The 16,026-nt window shown below is 48.3% G+C and overlaps 11 protein-coding genes across 11 annotated transcripts; 5 read left to right on the forward strand and 6 right to left on the reverse strand.

The window, feature by feature from the left end:
* Positions 1-684: 684 nt before the first annotated feature.
* TM35_000064430 (uncharacterized protein) lies at positions 685-1,224 on the reverse strand (the record flags this gene model as incomplete). The annotated part of the gene is made up of 1 exon (XM_029023480.1): positions 685-1,224. The coding sequence occupies one exon, from the start codon at positions 1,222-1,224 to the stop codon at positions 685-687; it is 540 nt and encodes a 179-aa protein (XP_028885504.1).
* A 3,114-nt stretch (positions 1,225-4,338) lies between these two features.
* On the reverse strand, positions 4,339-4,773 carry TM35_000064440 (Tbingi protein; the record flags this gene model as incomplete). The annotated part of the gene is made up of 1 exon (XM_029023481.1): positions 4,339-4,773. One exon carries the CDS (start codon positions 4,771-4,773, stop codon positions 4,339-4,341), a length of 435 nt encoding a protein of 144 aa, XP_028885505.1.
* A 759-nt stretch (positions 4,774-5,532) lies between these two features.
* TM35_000064450 (uncharacterized protein) lies at positions 5,533-5,877 on the reverse strand (the record flags this gene model as incomplete). Its single annotated transcript, XM_029023482.1, has 1 exon — positions 5,533-5,877. One exon carries the CDS (start codon positions 5,875-5,877, stop codon positions 5,533-5,535), a length of 345 nt encoding a protein of 114 aa, XP_028885506.1.
* A 304-nt stretch (positions 5,878-6,181) lies between these two features.
* Positions 6,182-6,487, forward strand: TM35_000064460 (uncharacterized protein; the record flags this gene model as incomplete). The annotated part of the gene is made up of 1 exon (XM_029023483.1): positions 6,182-6,487. One exon carries the CDS (start codon positions 6,182-6,184, stop codon positions 6,485-6,487), a length of 306 nt encoding a protein of 101 aa, XP_028885507.1.
* Positions 6,488-7,032: 545 nt separating this feature from the next.
* On the forward strand, positions 7,033-7,461 carry TM35_000064470 (uncharacterized protein; the record flags this gene model as incomplete). The annotated part of the gene is made up of 1 exon (XM_029023484.1): positions 7,033-7,461. One exon carries the CDS (start codon positions 7,033-7,035, stop codon positions 7,459-7,461), a length of 429 nt encoding a protein of 142 aa, XP_028885508.1.
* A 67-nt stretch (positions 7,462-7,528) lies between these two features.
* TM35_000064480 (uncharacterized protein) lies at positions 7,529-7,846 on the forward strand (the record flags this gene model as incomplete). Its single annotated transcript, XM_029023485.1, has 1 exon — positions 7,529-7,846. The coding sequence occupies one exon, from the start codon at positions 7,529-7,531 to the stop codon at positions 7,844-7,846; it is 318 nt and encodes a 105-aa protein (XP_028885509.1).
* A 433-nt stretch (positions 7,847-8,279) lies between these two features.
* TM35_000064490 (uncharacterized protein) lies at positions 8,280-8,687 on the reverse strand (the record flags this gene model as incomplete). Its single annotated transcript, XM_029023486.1, has 1 exon — positions 8,280-8,687. The coding sequence occupies one exon, from the start codon at positions 8,685-8,687 to the stop codon at positions 8,280-8,282; it is 408 nt and encodes a 135-aa protein (XP_028885510.1).
* Positions 8,688-9,357: 670 nt separating this feature from the next.
* Positions 9,358-9,675, reverse strand: TM35_000064500 (uncharacterized protein; the record flags this gene model as incomplete). The annotated part of the gene is made up of 1 exon (XM_029023487.1): positions 9,358-9,675. The coding sequence occupies one exon, from the start codon at positions 9,673-9,675 to the stop codon at positions 9,358-9,360; it is 318 nt and encodes a 105-aa protein (XP_028885511.1).
* Positions 9,676-10,085: 410 nt separating this feature from the next.
* Positions 10,086-10,604, reverse strand: TM35_000064510 (Tbingi protein; the record flags this gene model as incomplete). Its single annotated transcript, XM_029023488.1, has 1 exon — positions 10,086-10,604. One exon carries the CDS (start codon positions 10,602-10,604, stop codon positions 10,086-10,088), a length of 519 nt encoding a protein of 172 aa, XP_028885512.1.
* A 629-nt stretch (positions 10,605-11,233) lies between these two features.
* TM35_000064520 (uncharacterized protein) lies at positions 11,234-11,569 on the forward strand (the record flags this gene model as incomplete). The annotated part of the gene is made up of 1 exon (XM_029023489.1): positions 11,234-11,569. One exon carries the CDS (start codon positions 11,234-11,236, stop codon positions 11,567-11,569), a length of 336 nt encoding a protein of 111 aa, XP_028885513.1.
* A 3,867-nt stretch (positions 11,570-15,436) lies between these two features.
* TM35_000064530 (uncharacterized protein) lies at positions 15,437-16,024 on the forward strand (the record flags this gene model as incomplete). The annotated part of the gene is made up of 1 exon (XM_029023490.1): positions 15,437-16,024. A coding segment is annotated over one exon (588 nt), but the record flags the coding sequence as incomplete, so codon positions are not given.
* Positions 16,025-16,026: the final 2 nt, after the last annotated feature.

Consider the following 16,026-nt stretch of genomic DNA (forward strand, 5'->3'; position numbering starts at 1 on the left):
GGCGTGGCAAAGAGAACGCCCAGTAGGCCCCAGAGAAAAGAAAAAGGAAAGAAAAAAAAAAAACGTGACGGCGTCTTTTATTCAAAGAAAAAAATAAAGGCGGAAAAAGAAATCCCAAGGCAAGGAAAAAGGCGAAAAATTGGGCGATGGCGTCCCCGGTTTTCCCCGATAAAATGCTGAAGTAACCGAAAGACTTGCGCCCACGTTCGTTTTACAAAAATAAATAATAAATAAAAAAAAAGTTTGTTTTCTTTTTTAGAGTAATTAGTTTGTTATTTAATATTTTATCACGCGATCTTTTCCGTGGTCGCTCGTTTCTCTAAATTAGTGTATTATCATGCCAGGTCAGTGGTTCAATCCCTCCTTGCTTCGATGTTTTTTTTGTGTGTGTGTGTTTTTTGAAAATTCAAAAACTCTCTCAGAGAATTGATTTCATGTAATGCTTGTGACTTCTTTTCCCTGATGAAGAAGTGCGTAAAACATGGAACCGTCCCTTAAATCTGTCAAATGATAGCCACTTAACTTGATCTAAGTTACCATTACCAAAACACATTTCCAACAGTAAAACACGGCCCAGCGCCCATCATTCCACAAACAAAGAGGGCGAAGGTTGAAAATGGAGGCAAAAACCAAAGGAGCTCTAACTACACGGACCACTTCGGAAATTTTTATTCAAGATGTTCTCTAGCAAGTGAAAAAAAGGTAATACACAGCCCGTACCATCCTTATACCCAGAAAGACCGCCGGGATCCGCCAAGACCCACCGGCCCCGCATGAACCCCCGAAGTGCGGCAACGGACCCACCACGCCGGAAAACGAAGTCCAAGAAGCACAAAAGGTCCCATGCCGCCCTACTTTGTTTTTCCCGGCGCCGGAGAAAAAAGAACTTTTTTTTCTTTCTTTTTTCTTTTCGGAACCTAGCGACCATTCTCGCCGCGCCTCTTTTGGTGGCCTTTGATTCCTGTGCGGGGCCTGGGTTTCCGATTTGGCGGCCCGACACGAACAAAACACAATTAAGGAAAAGAAGCCGCGCCCTACTTTGGGCAAAATAAATAAGGTGAAGAAAGTGCCGACCCTTCCCTTCACCCCATTCATTCCCTCATGCTCTGAAACGAAAGCTACCTTGAACCCAAGAGGGGCCTTCTTTGCCCACACCTTGTTGGCGAAGAAATTGCGGGCACTTTTCCGGAACGATTGACCGCTGACGAAGGTTTTCTCCCCCATCGCGGCGCCAACGCCCCGCACCTGAATTCATTTAAGGAAAGCCAAAGCAATCAACAAAATTTTGCAGAAGGTGGACACCTAAAAAGCTATGTCAATTTTAAATTTGGCAACACGCATTCTTAGGAATGCCATCCCGTGGCGGCGTTTGGCTGCCGAAGGGGCGCGCCTGGCCCGGTGCCCCATGTTGGCGGTGGAAGCCGTGGGTCGGCAAAGCTCTCTTCTCGATAACTTGCGGGCCCGCAAGCCGCAATCGTCACAAAGCACCAGAGCCACCCGCATCTTGCTGCTGCAAAAAATTAAATTCGAGTGGATTCCTGGGGGGTGCTCCGGCGGGGGTATCTTTTTAGATGTTTCACCCTTCTGTGAAAGCTGGCGGGGGGAAGCGCGGGGCCAAGAGATGACGACAACTATGCCCTCCCTTGGTGGAAGTTGATTTGGCCACTGCGTCAAAATCCCTTTCAACACGCAAACAACGCCCCCGCAATCGTATAAAAAATCGAAAAAAACAACCGAAAACTAAAACAAACAAACACCGGGGGTCGTCCCATCCGGGGGATACCGATAAAGATTAAAATAACGAAGTGGAAAAGATTTTCTTTTTTCGTTTTGTTGATTTTTCTAGGGTCCCCTTCAACAAGCCCGAAACCCCACAGGGCATCAAAGATTTTTCACTCTTTCCTCAGAAAAGGCGCCCACAGGGATGGCTTTTCAACCCATCAGTCCCGCACACCTCGCCCCTCGCGAAACCCCATTGGTGACGGCCTTCCCGCTGGCTAAGGCATCCGAATGCCTCTTCCTTTTCCGCCCTGGGGCCCGGCGTGTGTGTGGGGGGGAAGGTAGCCGTAAGTATTTTTGAAGAACCGCCCCAAACCTCCAGAAACGGCCGAAAGAAAAACAACCCCGCATTAGAAATGACACGGCGCTCCCAATTTCCAAGCGCGGACGGATACCAAAAAACCCTGGGCCCCAAACAGCGACGCCCCGCCACCCCCATTTGGCAGGGGTTGGCCAACCCTTCCCTTCACGATTTCCGAAAAAAGGGTGGGGACATGCCCGGAAAGAAACGGCCGCACACATTCTTTGCAAACGCGCCCGGGAAACCACACGCACTCTCCACCAAAGGCGCGTGAGGAGAGATAACCCCCAAACCCACCACCCCCATACCCTCCAATCATAACGAAGTCGTTTTGCCTCACATGGCCTTTCGCCGCGCCCCCATTTGAAGAAGCAGGGCAACCCACGCCAAGTGGCGAGACGCGCTGCCGCGTCACTCCAGCGCTAGGTTGCCGTCCGCCTTTCTTCATCCCCGCGCCCGTCGCGCGGGCATTTAAGAACCCCACACGGCCAGGGAGCCCGCGCGGCGCGGCAAACCATTGCCCCACACCCTTCAACCTCACCCTTACCGCGCTTCCTGCAAGCACGGCCCTGGCAGCATACCCAATTTCAGGGCAACATTTATTCCAGATGCGGGACGTGTAAACCAAAGAAGCTTTCTCGCACCCAGTTCAAAACGGAAAATTGCTTCCACAGCGGCCGATGGGACCGCCTGGGATGAAGAGGAAAAGGGCCTTCAGCAGAACCAAGCTTTTTTTTTTTTCTTTCGCCGCATGACGCAAGGAGAAGGCGAAATGGAGACCCAGCGGTATTGCACCGCCCTGGTCTTCCTTCTTGGGCTTTGCTTTCGGTTATTAAATGGGGGCACCTTCTCTGACTACGCCGTTTTCTTTCCCCCACCAACAAGGCCACGCAAAACCTTAGGCGCGCCTCCACTGCACGGCGCCGTTCTCCGCCCTGACCGCCTCATGGGAAGCGCGCCCTGCCCACCAAACGGCGGGCAAAGCCGGAACCCTCGCTGGGCGGGGCTGGCCGAGGTATGGCAAACCACTTCTTCTCCAACCGCCTCTGGATATCGGGTTTCGCCCGTAGCAACGGAAACGGGCCCTTTGCACTGGATGTTTCCACCCTTTAATTGAGGGATGGGGTGCGGGGGACCCCTTCCCCACCACCACCACCGACTTCCATGCCGGCGTTTGCCACGTTTATTTTTGCGGGCCAAACCCGACCTTTCCCAGAAGCTTGGCTAAAGAGATTTTTTCTAGCGTCTGTGCCAAAAGCAAAAACAAAAGATTAGCCCCCAATCTTGGGCAGTGCTTTTTTTCTTTTGACGTTTTGTGTGCAACTTTCACGTCTCCAATTGGGGTGTTGCCGCGCGTTCTTGTGCCGCAAGGCTTCCTGGTTGCTGCGAAATCACTTGGTGTAAACATTCTGGCTGGGATTTCTTTTAGCGCCGGAAGGGTCCAGATGCATTTTTCCAGTCGATTTTCCACGGATGACATTCTGAAGGTGAGCAAGCGTCTCCGGGCAGAGAAGCAATATACATTTCTGCGTTCTCGCGGTTTTACGCTGGACGAGAAATCTTTTCGTTTTCGTGCATCCGTACCTCTGGCAAGAAGAAAAGAAAACCAGGATTGGCGCCTGTTTGGCAGCCCCTCTTGGAAGAACTTACGCTATTGTATTTGTGTCTCTCGGACGGAGCTCGGTGCCACGACAACCTGAAGAAAAGGATGTTCCGATCGCGTCTACCCCAGAAGCCGCAGCTTTCGGACCTATATATATACATATGTATAGATATATATGTTTTTCGGAGGTGGGTAATCTGCGGCGGGTTCTGGTGTTGACGTGATTTTTTTTATTATTGTTCTTCGTGCCTTTATGGATATTACTCCAATGGTACGGCTATCAGCCGTACACCGTAGAGTATCTTAATTACCGACTTACGAGAGGCTCCGAAGAGGAAGAAGATCCCTTCGTTTTATAGGACCCTCAAGCTCTTGTAATATGATTTTTTGTTGTAGCATTTTCCCATGCGAGAGAACCATTCTAAGAGAAATCTGATCGAGTAAACCCTACCAGATCTCTCTACTCTCACTTTTCTTACCCAAAACCCGTCCTCAAGTCTCTTTTTGTTATTATTTTTGGTTATTTTTTGTTATTTTTTTTGTAATAGTTTGGCCTTAATGAACTCCTATTTATTTTGTTGCTTTTTGGGTCGGCGATAGACGCCTTGAGCGTACTCTTCCATCAGGGTTTCCATGATTGAGCTCGTCGCTGATTTTAGAGAGGTGGGGGGTGGGAGGTGGGCTGCGTAGGGTTTCTTGGGTGTGAAAACTGTGGTATAGTGTAGTTCCGCTCCACCGCAATAAGGAATTTTGCTAACCGCTTAGAAAAACATAGTTTCATCAGGGGTACATCATCAACTATCGCAAATTGAACTCGGAGTGGCTGAAGAGCGGGGCAACTCAAGAGGTGCAGTGCTGTTTCTTCGCATTCGTCGCGTTGGCTGGTGTGCGCGCGAATAGGTTGATACCCGTGTCGTGACATTCGGTGTAGAGTTAGGCCTGACTTACTCATACACATTGACGACCACATGAGGGGTGTTGACGTGATCGCACCTCGTTCTGCCAAAGTCCCCGATTTGGTGCGTAGGAGCGATTGCAAAATAACAAAGGTGAAAAAGGCGTTAGAGTTAAGCGACTTTTTCTTTTCCATCCAAATGTCAAAGCTAATGAATCTTCTTCTAGTTAAAGAATTCCGCTTAGCATGAAAGGTTAGCCGCGGGATTTAATTCAAAGAAGATCGATTTGCAACCGTTGTGCCGGAGAAAAAGTACGAGAGCCATTGCCCTAGCCAATCATTTGGACTCCTCGCACGGAAACCTTCTTCGTATCATAAAATGAAAAGAAATGATGTACAAACTCACTCTTTCAAAAAAACCTGGTTCTTGCGAACAAATCTGCAATGATAAAATACAAAATCGATTTTATTCTGTACATTCACCGGAAACTTTAAAGCAAGATTCTTTATTCCTCAATCTCACCAGATAAAAAAAAAAACCACTTCCAATCTACGATGGGTATGGATTAAAGGAGAATGCACGTGTGCCGAAATTTCCGTTGATTCTCCTCTTGAAACAGGTGCCACTTATTCTAGCAGCGGAATGCAGATCAGAAATATTCGATAGCCTTTTTGCCAAACGCGCTTGGACAGCAATTTCCTTGCTTTATCCTTTGCCCTTTTCCATTTCCACTGCGCGGAATGCTTACCGCACAGGCGCCCCAAAAAAAAAAATTAACAAAACGAAAAAAGAAAATCTTTTCCACTTCGTTATTTTAATCTTTATCGGTATCCCCCGGATGGGACGACCCCCCGGTGTTTGTTTGTTTTAGTTTTTAGTTTTTTTTTCGATTTTTTATACGATTGCGGGGGCGTTGTTTGCGTGTTGAAAGGGATTTTGACGCAGTGGCCAAATCAACTTCCACCAAGGGAGGGCATAGTTGTCGTCATCTCTTGGCCCCGCGCTTCCCCCCGCCAGCTTTCACAGAAGGGTGAAACATCTAAAAAGATACCCCCGCCGGAGCACCCCCCAGGAATCCACTCGAATTTAATTTTTTGCAGCAGCAAGATGCGGGTGGCTCTGGTGCTTTGTGACGATTGCGGCTTGCGGGCCCGCAAGTTATCGAGAAGAGAGCTTTGCCGACCCACGGCTTCCACCGCCAACATGGGGCACCGGGCCAGGCGCGCCCCTTCGGCAGCCAAACGCCGCCACGGGATGGCATTCCTAAGAATGCGTGTTGCCAAATTTAAAATTGACATAGCTTTTTAGGTGTCCACCTTCTGCAAAATTTTGTTGATTGCTTTGGCTTTCCTTAAATGGATTCAATTGCGGGGCGTTGGCGCCGCGATGGGGCATAAAAACGTTGCCAATAAAGGAAACCCCGTTTTAATCCGCTGGGGCAAAATCAACGAAAAAACGCACGGAGAGTTTGCGAATATTTGTATTTTCTGCACTTTTCAAAGTGTGAAGCCGACTTCATTTGGCAATGCCGCTTGCCTTTCGTAGGAGTAAAAAGTGCGAAATGAAGCTGTGCAGAGTATTGATCGCATTATTGCCCTTTGAATGAATCTGCCTAGCGCACCATCGCTCCAAGTTGGAAATTCCGGATGCAAAAGGGAACCCCGTGTGGATATCATCCGTGTCAGAATGTTTTTAAATGGAATGTTAAAAAAAAGAGAGGAAAACATAATCGCCAATGGACCATCGCCCCGAATTTCCTGTAAAAAAAAGTTGGTGGTTGGGCTGTTTTGCCGCAATCCCCGCAATAAAACTCGATTAATGGCCGAACTCTCCTCAAATCAGTTGTGCGATTGTGCATTTTCATTTGTTTTTAATTCTAAATCCTGGTGTTGCCGATACGGCTGTTGAAGAGGGCGATGTGATTTCCTTCAAAGCCCCGGGGCGAGGGTGAACAAAGAAATTCGCCTTTTAGGAAATCATTGGTCCTCTACCCGTTCCCACCCGTAATCTTTTGCCAAAAACGTCGCGCACTTTTTTGAATGGTAAAGCACCCTACTTATACATGCGCGCGCCCGTTCCCAGCGCGGAAGAACTTGGGAACTTTTTTCAGAGGTTGTGGCCCACTCTTTTCAGAATAAATTCTGCGGCCTTTTGCGCCGCACATTAAAAAAAAGAGTGTCGATAAATTTACCCATTCTCGAGAAGAGAAAGCTTTTGCTACGCCTTTGGGAAATAGATAATGTAGAAGAAAGTATTTTCCCAACGCAAGCACCCACACACATCATCGCACGGATCATCTTTGAAAGTGTAATACTTTCCATACCTTTGACCCCGGACCCATCTGAAGAGACGGCACCTCGCAGATGCGCCGTTTTGCCTTTTCAATCAAAGAAGCTTTCTTCCTCTGTTGTTGAATTTTTCTCCTATGAACCCATATCCCTTTCTGTGTTTTAATGCAGTTGTCTCGCTTTGGCTTTTTAGGCTACTGCATAGTCCGCGTAAAAATGTTAAGCCCATTTATCCACAATTTGATCCGATCCATCAATGCCGATATTGCCACCCACAAAAGAATTCTCAAATTATTTGGTATGGTAGTTGTGCGGCCGCAAAAATCCGGAGCCACCTGTAAGAACATTTTTGATTGCATGAGAAAATTTTCGGATAATATTAACAACCAATGGAAAAACCGCGCGAACCCGAGAAGCCCAGCCAAATTCTATTCTGTAATGGAACCCGCCCCGCATAGCTTGAGAAAGATTCATTTTGAAAAAAAAGCTGCCGTTTTTTCTTTTACCCGCCAGGTCGCCTTTCAGGGCGAATCAATGTGGCCTCTGCTCCTTGAATCTTTTGGCCATTTTTTTTGCCAGAGGGAAGAAAATTAAACCTCGCTTCTGCCGTGGTAGTTTTGGCCAACCTGGCGCTTCCAAAGGATTTGCTTACTCTAGCGCCATGCCGGGGCGAAGCCTCGTAAGCAACGCCAGCCCCTTTCCTCAAATAAAATATTTTACCACCACAACTCCAAAAATGGGATTCCCTTTTCCCCATGGCGTCTGGCGGGGGTTCCCTCCCCACGCCCCGCGTCTCGTCAAAATGTTCCCGTTTCCCTTCTTTGGCAGGCCCCGGAACAATTCGAAAGGGCAAAGACCAGCTCCTACGTGTTGCGGCGGCGCGTGGGCATCTTCCTTCTGGTGTTGCCCCAACCCTTCGCGCGCCATTTGGGAAATACCCTGGCCATTTAAAAAATGTTTAAATTCCTTTTTTTTTTGACGTTTAATAAGTCAAAGGTTGGGTGGACCATGCCTTTGGCCTCCCTGAATTAACGATTCTAATTTCTCCGCGTTGTTCTCGTCGCGGTTTCGGCCGTTGTGCCCCAGATAACGCGCTGCGCCGCGAGACCAGATCCCATCACTGACCACCCCTCTTTTTTATTGGATCTACCGTTACCAATTTTTGGGCAGCAGTAAATAACATTTTTGTGCGGAGCCCCTTTGGCTGCGAAAAGGTTTGCGGCACCCTCTTGCTCTGGGTAGAACTTTTTTTTTTGCAAGTTAAGGTCTGAAAAAGAAAAGGGGATAGCCTTTTCTTGGGTCCCGAGGCCGTTCTTGATTCGACATTCGTAAATTCTTTTAGTTATTGACTTTCTTCGTTCCCAGGTTATGGTGCACAAGGTTTGTATATTTATTATTCTTTTTTTCGGTGACTACGTTAGCTTGGGGAAATTTGCCAAAATCGTAGTGCCACACCAACTCTCCCAATCACGTTGCGAACACCCTGTGTTCCTTGGCGGGGCGTGTGGGTGTTTTTTTCTAATCCCCGTTTTTTCCTGAAAAATGGCGACTGCCTCCTTTTGCAGCAGACGCTGGCCGCCTCGCGAGACACCCCGGCCGCCATCGATTGCTCTATAAAACGGTTGGCTGGAATGCCGTTCGGCGCACAAGCAGGGTGCATTTGACGAAAAAGCCCTCTGCATAAATCGCGCCGTGTCAAAGGTAAGAAAAAAAAAAAAAAAACGGCACAGTCGCGCAGCCAGGAGTTGGCCGCGCCACTGTGGGGTGCGTTTTTCCGTCACGCTGCTGGAAATTCGTTGGGCGGGCTTCTTCGTGGGCATTCCGTTGGGCTTTCGATCGCGCGCGTGCTCTCGCTCAAACCTTGTCGCTCTTTCGTCATTTTTGCAACTTCCAATTTCCTATTTTTGTTCTAGAAACAGAAACGCCGATAATCCGGTTCTCCTTTCTCAAGAAGAAAAAAAAGAAAAATATTTTTTTTCGCCCCTCGCCTTGCGGAAGGTGGGTGCTTGTTGCTGGAAAAGTTGGCCGCGGTCCATGCGTAACGGTTTCTTGGCGTATTTCTTCTTCTGGGTGTTGTGCCTGTACGCATCACTGATTCACCAACTCTTGCGTTTGCAGCAGCTGATTCTGGTGTTTTTGGAAATTTATAATTGTATTTTGTTGTCTCATGAAAGTATTACGAACCAATTGCGTTTTGGCGAATTCATACTTGCAATGCAAAATTATTTGATTTTCTTAAAGGGCTATGCATTTCCTTCGCGGATTGTTTTTTTCCTTTTTGCTTTTTTTGATTTTACCAAATGGTATGGCTAACGGTCTATCGCTGCAAAATACTTTTGTTAATGCTATTTAAAGCGATGTGTGGAAGATTCCTTTGTTTTGTGGGGTCTTCAAGCTTTAGTAATACAATTTTTGTTATTTTTAGTTTTTTGTTAATTTAAAGTTTGTTCCATATTTTTGCGAAACCCGTTCACATACAAGAAAACCAGACTACGAGAAAACTCTTCTCACACCTACTTTACCCTTGGCCCGTCCCCAGGTCTCTATTTTTTTGCGTTTAATTGATCTTGATGAACTCCTATTTTTTTTTTTTTTTGCTTGCTGGGTCTGCTGAAGACGCCTCTTACGTACGATTCTATCAAGTCTTCCATAACCGAGGGTATTGCCAGTTCTAATGTGCGAGGAAGGCCTTGCGGGGTGTAAGGAAATTGAAGTAGGGTTTATTAGGTGGGAAGACTGTGGCATAGCGCACTTCTGCTCCACCGCAATAAGGAATTGTGCTAACCGCTTAGAAAAACATAGTTTCATCAGGGGTACATCAATTATCGCAAATTGAACTCGCAGTTAAAGAAGAGTGGGACAACTCAAGAGATGCAGAGCTGTTTCTTCGCATTGGCTGGTGTGCGCGCGGGTGGGTTGATGCCCGTGGCGTGGCATTCGGTGTAGAGTTAGGCCTGATTTACTCATACACATTGACGACCGCATGAGGGACAGACTAATACCGGAAGGTCTCGTGTTTTTCCTGCCTTGTATTTTGCAGTGATGGAATTCGTTTTTTGGGGCATACCTTGCCCTTCATGGAATTTTCTGCAGTGGATGGCGAGGGAGTCTAGGTGGGCGTAGAACTTCTGGCAGACTCCGCATTGGACTTTCTCTCTGTCCTCACGCTCTGGTGATGGCGACGTGTCTCGCTGGCGTTTCTTATTTCGCTGGAAAGGTTACTTGTATTGTTGCTGGCAGAATTGGAGTTTCAGGTGGATGTTTAAACTTTTTGTGGCATGCGAGACCACCAATGTTGCCAAAGTCGCGGAGGCAAAATTCGCATCGTAGTGAAGCAGGTGCGGGATGAGCTGAGGGCGAGGTGCGTCCTTTCTGGGGTTCTCAGGATGCCGTGCTCTAATATGGGATTTGAGGCCTGTTTTAGAGCGCGCTAACATACCACATTTGTCACAGGGAAATGCTGACTCTTCTGTAATCGGTTCGTTGACTCGCGGGCGTTTTCTCTCTGGGACAGGGCATGTGGCATTGTGCATGTATCTAAGGTGGCGCGTTAATCCGTTTTGAAGCGGAAATGTTCGTTTACACATGCTGCAGGCAAACGGGTGAGGTTTTGCTTTAGGCGAATTGGGGCGGGGTAACGTTGTGTCCGGAGGTGGGGGTTGTGGGGGTGGCGGGGGTTCTGGCGGGGATGTCCGGCGGAGGTGGCTCATGGGGGAATTTGATCTTCCAGAGCGCATCGGCTCTCATGAACCCACGTGTTTGTTGACCATATGTAGTGCTGCGGCGCTCCTGCATGAGTATTGTGCCCCGCATTCAGTGCAGGTGGCGGGGTCTATTGCTTTGTTTAGTGTATAGCGCGGTCTTTTCTGGCTAGGTGGAATAACGGGTGTCGGCGTACTGACTTGTTGGGGATTACACCATCGACAACCAGGGGGAATGTGGGTTTTTATCTTTCGCAGCAACCAGCCATAGCGATGTGAAGCACCTGTGCGAAAACGTGCTAGGGCTGTTTGTTCTTCTCTAGTAAGTTCCGGGTTATCTTTGGTGGGGTCCCAGGATCCAATGATTTTTGATCTATGGGAGGTATGGGGCGCATCCTCACCTTTAAGTATTCGTTTAGCGTAGGCTATTATATCTGTGATCCAAGTATCAGTTCTTTGTGGTAGTTCTGCAGCGTTTTTGGCTTCTGTGTCGCATTTTTCGTTTTTTCTCTACACCGCGGTGGCCAAAGATAAATTGTAGTCGTATGCGGGCCTTGCGACGTTGCACTTGAAGGATTAGGTTCCACAGGAGGCGTAGTGTAGGGTCTTTTACGGTCAGTGGGCCTGTTTCCAGTGCCGTGAGAAGCGACAGTGAGTCCGTGAAAATGGAGACCCTGCAGGGCGTTGGGTTATTTGTAGGAATTATTTTGAGGAGTGTCCGTATAAACCTTCGTATAGCGTTACGGATTCAGCTGCGTAGCTGCAAGCCAGGGGGCCAGCGCCTCTATGTGTGGCACAGAGCAGTTCACCATCTTTGTATATCATTGCTGCTGCTCCAGATTTTTCTCCTGGAAAGACGGAGCCATCAGTCCAAATTTCATAATGGGTACGCGGCGGCGGTTCTGTGCCTTTACGGCGAAAGTGACGGGCTATCCAACGCTCGGATGCTTCTCTTTTCTGTTCTTCAGGGTCATCAGCTGATACGTTTTCCAGTGATGTGAAGAAGCGAGCGCGTTTACCAAGCAACTCAGAGGATTCTGATTTTTGTTTTCGTGTCTTTATGAGTTTTACCCAATGTCGCGAGCCATAAACAGCAATACATAAATGTATATGTATACAATTTATTTATTTTATTTGCATTTATTTTTTTTTATTTGTTTTTTTTTCATTGTATTTTATTACCGCCGTGCGGAAGAATTACGCATTGACAATGCAATTGCAATGGACCTCGTAGGTGGCAGAAGATGGATTGTTTCGCCCCTCTGAGTCTCCTCAGCAGGTAATCCATTTTTCCCCACTGGAGAGCATAATTGTTACTATCTCTAGGGTCCCTGCCACTCCTTTTTAGCAGCATTCACACTAAAGTGAATCATGTAAAAGAAGGTGCTGCTGATGGCACGCCGGCACGTGTCCCAGGACCTTCTTGGATAAAGTTTTGTCCCAGTACGACTCTGCTGGCCCCGGTGCTGTATGATATTTGTAGCTTATGAACCAGTAAACTCCATAGAAAGAGTCTACTACTCATGACTTCCCCCGAAAGAATACGAGGTAATGGACCTTGGATCCACCTTTCGATGGCCAAACGCCACCAAGGGTATAGCATTCCTAAGAACGCATGTATTGAAAAGAAAAATAAAAAGAATTTGATTTTTAAGGAGACCACCTCCTTCAAAAATTTAGTGAGTGCATTTAGTTTCCTTGAATAAATTCAAGTACTTAACCTTGGTACCAAGATAAGGTAGACCTCGTTGCCAAGGAACTCAAGAGATACAGTGACATTTCATCTCATTCGGCACGTTGCGTACAGTTTGTGCGAGTGGGTTGGCGGCTTGCGGTGATAGGTGCTGGGGAGTGGGGCCTGATTTCCTCACGCGGTGGCGGTTGCATATTGGATGTGAAAGTGCTGGAAGTTCTATTTTCTTCTTGCTTTCTTCCGTGGGTGCTTGAGATCTTACTTTTTAAAGCATTCATCATTTTTATTCAACAGCAACGCAGGGCATACGATGCCGCAGGAAAGCGCACCGTGACGCGTCCCATAACGTTCTAGGATTGATTTGGCCCGCGCAACGCGGCAGGCCCTGGCGTGGCACGATGCCATGGCTTAAGCGCCTTCGAGTTTTACAGAAGAAAAACATTACTGGCTCTTTACGTTCCTAGATACTGCAGATTGCTGAAGCGTTGCGCCAAAATTGGTTGGCCGGTGTCGCCATGGCCCTCTGAAGGGGCGCCATTCTTTTGCCCAAAAGCCAGACGGGCTCAGGATTTCTAGGAAAAGAGAGCGGGGCCCCGGACCCATGAGTTGGGAGAAAACCCGATTCATTTTCCGCTCAAATGGGGCGAAATATTATCGTTTTTTCAAAGTTAAAGCCGTGCCCGTTCGGTAGCTCGGCTTGGGGCCCGCGCTGGGGGCCGGTAAAGGAACATGCTATTGGACCGCTGTTTTGGGCCGAGGCGGCAATTTCCCTTCTGCCGGTCATCCTGTCAATGTCCAAAAATGGCTGAATCATCTCTGACAGCGTCCTTCGTTGTCATCATAGGCTTAAAAAAAGAAAAAAAAAACAGACATCAAAGCCAAAAAGGCGTCAATCTAGTTGAACTTGCCGCTCATGGAAGCTGGGCGGGGGGCCCGCATACCAAACAGAGCCCGCCCATCCCATTTCGACGCACCAAAAGAATATACAGAACTTCTTTCGCGCACACATCACGTGCGAAAAAGTTCTTTGTTTTCTTTTATTAAATGCGCGTGTTTTTTTTTTTTTTTTTTCGAGATCTTGTTTCTGTATTCCTTGCGGCGGGGTTGGTGGCGGTCAAGAACCCTCCGCCCACAAGGCCATAGGACCATGGGTGGGGCAAAACCGAGCGAGAGGTATAAAGAATAACCGCGTGAGCAATTCATTCTTGGAAGCCGACTGATGGCACAGATTCGGGACTTTACTTTTTTCTTGGCGAATACACGCCCCAGAGACGCATGAGCGGCACCTTCTGTGTATTGGCACGGCCCCGTTTGTAAATGTAAAATTCGTCATAAATATCAAAGGCGCAGCCTGCATAATTACACCTTGCCAAAATAGACGAAGGGGTTTTGTGGCGGCCTTGTTCCGGCCTTTGACCTGTTGCCGGCCCTTTGCTTGCACGTGATTTCCCCAAAACTTGGGCAATATTCCTTTCACGCGCGGGCTGTGGTTTCGACCGTGTTGAAAGGCCTAATTCCCAGGAGAAGTTTTTTTTTTCAGCAGAATCGGTTCCATAGCGACGCCACTTATGCCACCAAGATCTTAACTATAGGCACGCGTTCGCTCGCAACTTGAGGGTCGGGCGTGGGCTCGCGAAATCTTTCCCAAGCGTAAGTGGCTATTTTTCGATAATCTTAGTGATAGGATGTTCACAAAAAATTTATTTTAAGCATGTTGTCGCGGTAATTCTCCACGGGTAGTAAACCTCTGGCGGCCACTGGAAGGCAAACTTATTCTAACATACCGCTGGCCTCAACAGGTTGAATCAGCCGCCAGTTCTCCCGGACCATTTTCACTTTCTTATCATATTCTCAAAAAATAAATCAACACATTCTTTCTTCAAGGGATCCACACCGTTCAGCAGGAAGCGGTGCTCAACCGGCCTGGACTTGGCATGGGGAAACCCTCACTAAAAGGAGACTGTGTAAGTTTTGGCAGTTTTCCTGAATATAAGCCTTGGTTCCCTCTAGTTTCTCTGGATGCGTAAAATTGCTCTCTCTTTTTTCTTGAATGGGAATGGTGCAGCGTCCCGGCCTGCTGGAGAGGTCGATTTGGTTGGTGGAAAAGCAAGGTGACAACATCCAACGTTCCGCCAAGCGTTCTGCCAGTACCCGCTAGCAAAGGTTCCCTGGGAACTTTTCAGATCCATTTTTTCTTTTGGGTTGGCTCCTTAAACGGCCGTTATCTTCAATATTTGGTTGATTATTTTTTGGTCACCGTAAAGAAACTCAGTTGCTTAGAGCTTGGAATGTGGCACTACGGAAGGCCTTCGCCAGAGTATTTGGACCACTGGTCTTTGTAGATTCAAGCGCAAAATGGAATGGGATCCCACCTACCAGATGTATTTTGATTCTTTTAAAGGTTGGCCGATGTTCCTTGGCATTGGGCTAGTGGTGTAGTTTCATTATTTTGCCATACGGCTTCATGGATGGGCGGGTTGGGTTGCGTCTTCTCTTGGACGTTGTTTCTGGGGCGCCCTTTTCCCATTTTGCAACTTTATACCTTGTATTTTGAGACTGCGCCGTAGAACTGTCTCATCTAACGATTGTGGATTCGTCTCAAATAATGGACCCTCCGTCTCTCTGAGATTGGGTATATCATCAATGATTTTACAAACTTTTTTATTTTCCACTCCTGGGGTGTTTGGCCGGGAGACGGGGTATATTTTTCTGTCGCGGTAAGGATTCAGGAAGAGGATTCGTGACGACCACCCGCCGGAACTGAAAACCCGCTGGGCGGTGTAACGGTGTCTCTTGCGTCCCTCTATTTTTTATATGCTTCTAATGCTTTGAAGTGTTTCGAAGATGCAATTTGTTATTTGGTGGAATTGTCTTCAGTTAAACTTCTGCCATGGCGATGGGGTTGGAAGAAGCGTGGGTTTTTACGGCAGCGTCCAAACACCATAACCAATAACCAAGTTGAAGGCTATTATGTGGTAGTCGCTTCTCTGGGGATGGTTATGCTCTAAGATTGGTTGCGGCCCGCTTTTTTTCGATAGTGTCATTTCTAGCGTTAAGACGCCTTATCCGCCTGTGAACCGCATCCGTCCTCTAGCCCTCTTAACTCGGAAGTTATTATCGATGTGCCGCGGCGCTTCGGCCTGGCCAGAAAAATAAACTAGGACAACACGGCCCCATGCCAGAGCATGTGGTCCGACGCATGGGCCTATTAACTGTGGCCTTCCCGTTCGTCTGCGGCAGCTCGTTCAAATTACGACCCCGCGACCTCCTCACAAGGTGTGGGGAGGTGGGTGGAAGTGTTCTTCAAAAATTCCCGCCGAACGACGCGGAACCCGAGCTGGCCCCACCAGCCCCGCCAACCCTCGAACCCCCACGGCCGGCCTGTTTACCCCAGGGAACGCCCGGCCACCAAAATTCGAAACACCTATCGGGCGAGATAGTGCCAGGCTGGGGAAGACCGTGGCGGGAAAGCGCGCGGCGCCGGGTGGCCTCGCCGTCGCTCCGTTGCCGGACCCTTCGCCCGAACGGGGCGGGGCGACACCGCGGCGAAGAAGAAACGGTGACCAGCCAGCGCCCCGGTAGGGCGAAGCGGAAACTGGTCTTTGGAGCGAGTTGCCGCGGGTCAGTTTTGCGGGTGCGGGTAGGGTGTTTTCCTTCCGTTCCGTGGTGTGGGGCGTCGTGGCGTTCGCGGGTGTGGTGGCTGGAGGCGGGCCTGATCTCGGTACGGTTTTGTCAGAACGTGTGTTACATTTTTTTTTTTTTTTT

This window comes from Trypanosoma theileri (genome assembly GCF_002087225.1).
Source record: "Trypanosoma theileri isolate Edinburgh chromosome Unknown TM35_Tth_6_V1, whole genome shotgun sequence".
Lineage (NCBI taxonomy): Eukaryota > Euglenozoa > Kinetoplastea > Trypanosomatida > Trypanosomatidae > Trypanosoma > Trypanosoma theileri.